This window comes from Lactuca sativa, chromosome 7 (assembly GCF_002870075.4).
Source record: "Lactuca sativa cultivar Salinas chromosome 7, Lsat_Salinas_v11, whole genome shotgun sequence".
Classification (NCBI taxonomy): Eukaryota; Viridiplantae; Streptophyta; class Magnoliopsida; order Asterales; family Asteraceae; genus Lactuca; species Lactuca sativa.
The window spans coordinates 11,449,577-11,457,200 of record NC_056629.2 but is presented as its reverse complement, the minus strand read 5'-3'; the positions used below and the strand labels follow the sequence as shown (position 1 = coordinate 11,457,200).

At 37.7% G+C, this 7,624-nt stretch overlaps 1 protein-coding gene across 1 annotated transcript; it reads right to left on the bottom strand.

Annotated features, from left to right (window-relative positions):
- Positions 1-996: 996 nt before the first annotated feature.
- Positions 997-2,745, bottom strand: LOC111881393 (pentatricopeptide repeat-containing protein At1g80550, mitochondrial). The gene has a single exon (XM_023877786.3). The coding sequence runs from the start codon at positions 2,683-2,685 to the stop codon at positions 1,315-1,317; it is 1,371 nt and encodes a 456-aa protein (XP_023733554.1). The 5' UTR covers positions 2,686-2,745; the 3' UTR covers positions 997-1,314.
- Between the last annotated feature and the right edge of the window lie 4,879 nt (positions 2,746-7,624).

The window sequence follows — 7,624 nt, the reverse complement described above, 5'->3', positions numbered from 1 at the left end:
TCCATATGAATTCCCTCTTCGCTGACCACTTGACCTAGGAATTCGACTCTCCGAATCCAAAGTTCACACTTCGACAATTTCGCATAACATTGTAAATTGAAGTATTTGTAACTATCTCTAATCTTAATTTTTTATTCCAAAAAAAGGTTTACTTGTAACCTAAAAACGGTATTATAAAATAGTGCTAAACGAAACATTGTATATTCAGGTTGCAATATTCCTATTTCAAGACGATCAAACACTCACTTTAAGAAAAATAATATCAAAAGAAAAAGAAAAAGAGAAAAAACAAAGGTTGTAAAACAGAAAAATCAGAAAGAAAACATAGTGCACATGACTTAAAATAGATATTTACCTAATGTTTAGATTTCAAAACTTGTAATCAAAATAATCTTTATCGACGATTTAAACAAAATATAATAACATTTCAACAACAATTGACATTGAAAAGAAAAGTTGGAAGTTAGATTTGATAATCTTGATAAAAAAAAACATAAACGAAGAAAATTTACGAGGCCTAAATGTATAATTGTTTTTTTTGTTTGAGTAATTTACGGGTATACCCGCTACCCGGCCCGAATTAAAACTCAATCTACCTGAACCCGAATCCCGAAGTGCAATATAGATCAAATACCGGTTATTATTATTTTCTTTTTTTAAAACTCGAACTATCCGAAACCTAAAAGTTATATCCAATCAACACCCCTAACTTGTTGACACGTGTAATTTGTTGATTTAAATTCAGCTGTTTTGGGATTAGGTTTAGTCATTATTTATTGTCGAATATTTTTTTCTCTTTTCAAATTTTGATGGTGTCAGGTTATATGATTTTAGCCCTTAAAAAAATTAAGGCATTATAACCTTAAATGATCAAGTAGCAAAGATGATATTATGCAGCATCCGCAATTTTAATGCGACAAATATATTGAGATGTTTAGTGAATAGTATTTATTTTGTAGGGTTATGAATTCCTAAGCCTCAAAGAACGTGTTAGAATACACATAACGTTGACTTGTAGTGGATTGCCAATGTTGACTTGAAGGATTACATATGTCGCTTCAAAACAAAGAAAAACTCAAAAAAAGAAAGCTTTGAGATGCAAATCAAATAATAATACATAGAAAGCCACACGACTATCCATAGTTTTCACTTCCCTTCCATCATCCTCTAGCTTCCTAGCTTCCCATGGCGAGTTGTCCTAGAACCCATTTGAGACCAACTTCAAGCACTAAATCTTACTGTAATTTTGTCTCATTGACATCAGTCTGAGTCTTGTTTTTCCTATCATGTGTTACAAACGGGCCCTTATGTCAATCATCCATCCTCATTTTCTCCGTTCACTAACTCAGGTCTCAATTTAGCTGAGAGTCCTTTTGCCAACATCTCTTCATCATACTTTTTTGCCATATCAATCATACCTTTTTCCACCAAAGCATCAATCAAAGCATTATAAGCAAATTCATTCGGACTCAAACCATGATTTTCCATCTTCTCCCAAACTATAAAAACCGGTCTCAAAAAACCCCATCTCCCAAATTTCCTTATAAGCAATACATATGTATCCATAGTTGGACATACACCACTCTCAATCATCCTATCAAGCATTGCAAGAATCTCATTCGGCTTCTCCAAGCACCTGAAAATGCAATGATAAGTGATCACATTGGGTGCACATCCTCTCTTAGACATTTTATCGAGCACCTTATATGCCTCCTTGACCCTCCCATTTTCACACAGAAGTTTAACGATTGTATTGTAAGTTACAACATTTGGTTCACAGCCTAATTCCAGCATTTCACGACCAAGATGAACAGCCACATCAACACCCTCTGAAACACCGATTGCACGGATAACAGTGTTGTATGCCACCACATCCAATTTAATCCCTTTCTTCTTCATCTCTTTATACAGCTTCACAGCCTTCCATGGCTTCCCACTCTTGCATTGAATGTCCATGTAAATTGAATAAGAAAACAAATTTTTACTAATTCCATCTTCATCCATCTGTCCCCAAAACTCTCTACATTTAGACCACCACCCCATTTTATACCACCCACGAAGAATCATGTTATACACTTTAGTACCCATCTCAAAAGACGCAATCTTTTCTTTAAACTTCTTATCTTTACCTAAACATAACTCTTCTGCTTCGATTACATGTTTATACTCACACAATGCATCTATAAGATTCAAGAACGACGTGTCATCTTTTAAATTAAATTCTCCTAACTTATGATATGTACTGATTGCTTCTTGAACAAGGTGTGCGGAAACATAACGCTTAAACATTACACGAAATGTAGTATGGTCTCTCTCAGGCATTTTATCGATCAGTTGCCATGCAAGATCATATTCGAAAAACTTACCCAATATATCAATCATGTGATTATACGTTTCTGTTGTGTGTTTGAACCCGTATTCCGATTCAACCCAATTGAAGAACTCCATAGCGCGTTTCCAATCGTTGCTGTAACATGTTAGAGTTTCGAGGATAGTGGTTCGGTTAACTATGTGTTCTTCTCGAATTGAAAGATTTTGATCTTCGGTTGATCTTCTTGGTGTTTGATGATCGGGGAACGAGATGGGTGTAGGATTTTTGGGTATGGAAGTGTGAAATTGGAGTAAAAATGAAGGTCGGATCTTGGAAACGAGGAAGGAGAGATGGCTGGGAACCAACGGCTTCATTGTATTGTATGTTTTGACTTTTCAATGGGAGAGTTTTCTATCTGATTTTCAAGGGCATAGTTGTCATTTTGACGGAAGGAAGGTGTAGTACTTTTGTAGGGATGACACTATAGTTTATAAATTATTTATATAGTTTACTTCATTAAGCTAAAGAGCTATTATTGTTCATATTGTTTTGTTAAATTTTATTATTTAGCCTCATACTCCTAGTAGTCTTACTCAACTTGGAATTGCTTTGTATCGGTAACTCCTCTTTCTTGGAATTTTCCATACTAAAATGTTTTAGTACCTTTTCCAAGTAAGTATTCTGACTAAGTCCTATTAGTCTTTTACTCCTGTTTCTCACTATCCTTATTCCTAAAATATAGGCAGCCTCTTCGAGGTCCTTCATAGCGAAACACTTCCCAAGCCAAGACTTGACTTCCTGCAGGGTCGGGATGTCGTTTCCTATGAGTAGTATGTCATCGACATACAATACGAGAAAGCTAACTATGCTCCCACTGGCTTTGACATATACACAAAACTCATCTTCGCTTCGCAGGAAGCCAAACTCTTTGACTTTCTCGCTGAAACAAACATTCCATCTGCGAGATGCTTGTTTCAATCCATAAATGGACTTCTCAAGCTTACACACTCTATTAGGATACTTCGCATCGACAAAACCCTCTGGCTGACTCATATAAGCATCCTTAGCCAACTTCCCATTAAGGAAAGCGGTTTTGATGTCCATTTGCCATATTTCATAGTCATGAAATGCAGTAATGACTAGCATCACCCTAATAGACTTTGTCTTCGCAACCGGTGAAAAGGTCTCATCATAGTCAACTCCGGGAGTTTGATTAAATCCCTTCGCAACCAATCGCGCCTTATTAGTGTGTACTTTCCCGTCCATGTCGGTCTTCTTCTTGAAGATCCACTTGCACCCGACCGTCTTACGCCCTGGTACATTGTCAACCAAATTCCAAACATGGTTGTCATACATGGACTGAATCTCATTGTCCATATCCTCTTTCCATTTTTCAGACTTCGGGCCTGTCATGGCTTCCTTGTAGCTGCTAGGTTCGTCCAAAGTTACTAGTGTACTATCACTAATAAACGTATCCCCTTTAGTAGTAATATGGAAACCATAAAACTGCGGTTGAAAGCTAACCCTACTGGAACGTCTAAGAGGTAAGGACTCGTCAATCGGTTCAACAGGAGTTTCCTCCTCAAGTTGAGCGCCAATGTTTGAGGTTCCTTTATCGTTCGATTCTTGAAGCTCTTCAAGATTGATTTGCCTCCCACCGTCCCCTTGGCTTATGAGTTCTCGCTCTCGGAAAACCCCTCTCCTTGCAACGAAGACAACATTGTCACTCGGTCTATAGAAGAGATATCCAAAGGACTTTTGTGGGTAGCCGATGAAAATACACCGATCACTACGAGGTTCGAGCTTGTCATGAGTCTTTTGTCTTATGAAAGCCTCGCATCCCCAAACCTTGATATGTGCTAACGAGGGATCTTTCACTGTCCACATCTCGTGAGGTGTTTTGGCAACCTTCTTCGTAGGGACCAAGTTAAGGATATAGGCAGCAGTCTCCAAGGCATACTGATGTGCACAAAAGTACCCACTAATTTTAATATTTATAACCTAACAAACTTAGACTATCTATGCACTTATAGGCAGTGTACCTAGTCAGGTTACAGTATAGCTTAGGTAAGTCGGGTGTCGATCACAGGGAACGGTGGATTAATTTAATATATTTGATTATAGGTTACAGGTTACACGAAAATAATAAAATGGTTTAATAAATCAATTAACAACTCTCGATAAACTAACAGGAAAGCACATCTCTTCAGGTACTTGGGTTTAGATAAATTACACCTTAAAACATAGACAATTGCATACACAAATTCATTTATTCAATGTTCACCGATTCCTAAAATGATTAGATTCGCGTTCACTATAACTAATCCTTTAGCAAACAAGTCAATTCAAACAGTGATCAGTTGATTAAACTAACATGCTTCCTAGTGTTCAGTTCGTATCAAGCAAGACTTGTAAATATAGTTAATCAATGTAGACATTTAATCAACCTCTTGTTGATGCTCATCAAACAAGGCTCACACATTAACTTACTTATTCTCAAGTTAATTCTAGTTTCACATTCGTTATTTCTAGTCTTATAATCTCGATGGTCATCAAAAATCATAAGAGACAAGCAAATCAAGCAGATGTTCAAGCAACTCAATTCAATTAACAATTAACAGAAAATAATCATCATTAACACATGAGGATCTTTAAACAAGCTTGGCAAGATAAATTAAACACAAATAAACTATTTAATATAGCAATTAGTCTAATAATCAAAGCTTCATTCAATCATAAACACAAAGTAAAAGGTTTTTACACCTAAATCAGAAACTAAATACAGAAAAGTACCACCATAGAATGCTAAACATGGTCACGTCAGCAAACCATATGATAATCAACATGTATCCGCTCTCCAATCCTTCCGATCTCTGCTCCCGTTAGCTTAACGGCCTTCCGGCCGCCTTCTAGACCCTCAAAACGGCTTAACAGTAGCTAATTGTCGACTAAATTAGGTTAGAAGTCGAATCCCCCCTTCCTGGTTAGCTAAAAATCGACATTTATAATCTTTGTGGCCGACCTAAGTACGCTGGGCGTACTTAGGATTACGCAGCGCGTACTCAAGATAATCACGCGATCAAGTCTATCCGGTGCAAAGGTGTACGCGGCGCGTACTATTTCCTTACGCGGGGCGTACTCACTTTTTCAGCAATTTTGATTTCTTTTAGCTTCTAAGTCCGGCTTCCGCTTTAGTTTTTTCTTTTGTGGTTCATCGGCAACGAATAGCTGCAAAACATAATTCAAAGCATTATGAGTACTTTTTAGTTCTAAAATAGAATAAATAAGGCCAAAATATTAAGATAAAGTGTATAAAAATATATATGAAAATACACATATCACATACCCCCAGAATGATATAGGTAGCGAAGCACGACTCGTCATGGAACGAACCATGTCTAGTAGGGTTCAATTACACCTCTCAGCTACATCATTCAACTGTGGTGTCCTAGGTGGCGTCAATTGCGAAACGATTCTGCATTCCTTGAGGTAGTCATGGAATTCAAGACTTAGGTACTCTCCACCTCGATCAGATTGAAGTATCTTGATTTTCCTACCTAGCTGATTCTCCATTTCCTGCTTAAACTCTTTGAACTTTTCAAAGGTTTCTGACTTGTGCTTGATTAAGTAGATATACCCATATCTGCTATAATCATCATTGAAAGTCACATAGAAGCGGCTCGCATCCCTTGTGGTGGATCTAAAGGGCCCACACACATCAGTGTGTATGAGATCCAATAAACCCTCACCCCTTTCACAAGTACTAGTGAAGGGTGACTTGGTCATCTTTCCAATCAAACAAGACTCGCACACGTCATCGTCCCTAAGGTCAAATGACTCCAACACTCCATCCTTTTAGATTTGGCTATGCATTTCTTGTTGACATGTCCAAGATGACAATGCCACAAGCATGCTTTGTCCAAACTATTGGAAGAGTCAATATGCAACACATCATTTCCTAAGTTGTCTACAACCATCACAGTTTCATATATTCCATTACAAGGTAATGCTTCAAAATAGAAAACAACATTAAGATAAGCATTAATAGAACCTTTTTCATTATCAAACGAAAATCTAAATCCTTTTCTATACAAACCATGAAAAGAAATGATGTTTCTAGCCATTTCTGGCAAATAGCAACAATTATTCAACTCCAGTCCTAACCCACTACTAAGCACTAAAGAGTAAACTACAATCTTGGTGACAGGCGACGATCTTCTGTTCCCCATGATCAAGTTTATCTTCCCATGCTCCACATCCCTATTTCTTCTTAGGCCTTGCAAATCAGAACAAATGTGAAAACCATATCCTATATCAAGAACCCAAGAAATGGCATGAGATGAGTTATTAGATTTAATAGTATAAATACATGCGAAGGACGACTTGATCTTCCCATCCTTGATATCTTGCAGATATTTCGGGCAACATCTTTTCCAATGCCCCTTCTCGTGGCAGTAGTAGCACTCTGCATCCTTTGGGTTGGAGATGGGTGCAGCGGGACCAGCCTTGGTTCCACTAGAAGAGGTATCATCATGGTACTTTCCCTTATGGTTTCTCTTTGAAGGAGCCTTCCTCTTCTTACCCTTCCCATGCCCAATAGCCAAGACGGGGGAAGTTGTAGCGGAAGTTGATGCAACAGATTTATCTTTGAGGTTGCTCTTAGCAGTCCTCAACAAGCCTTGAAGCTTGATCAAGATGACCTCCTCCTTGTTCATGTGGTAGGTCATGCAAACTGGTTGAAGCAGGGTGGCAGTGAATGAAGAATGATATTAATTGCCAATTCTTCATCGAAGTTAACATTTAACTTCAGCAGGCGGTCGACATACCTTTGCATCTTCTGCAGATGAGCAGTGACAGACTCTCCGTCCCTCATCTTGGTCGTGATCATCGAAGTGATGATCCCGTACCTCTCCTGCCTCGTACTTTGTTGGTACCTTTCCAGCAAATCCTGTTGGATTAATGTCTAAGTCCATAACTATAATTGGTAAGACTTGACCCGACCCGACATGGTCCATTTGGGTTGCATGGCATCATGCATTTGGATAGACTAAAATGAGAGAAATAACACTTAAGATTTATTAATATACTATAAGTTCTAATATATTTATAGGATTATTTAATTAGTATTGATCAAGAATTAATTTGGTATTACTTAAGTAATCAAAAGAAGACTAATTAAATATATGAGTTGATTGTGTAAATCATCCATACTTGTATAGTGGGCTAATGCTCCATGAATTATCAAGTTGGGCTAAAACCCATAAGATGCTCCATGGATGCTCCATGGTGTATTTGAACCCATGGATCCAAGGA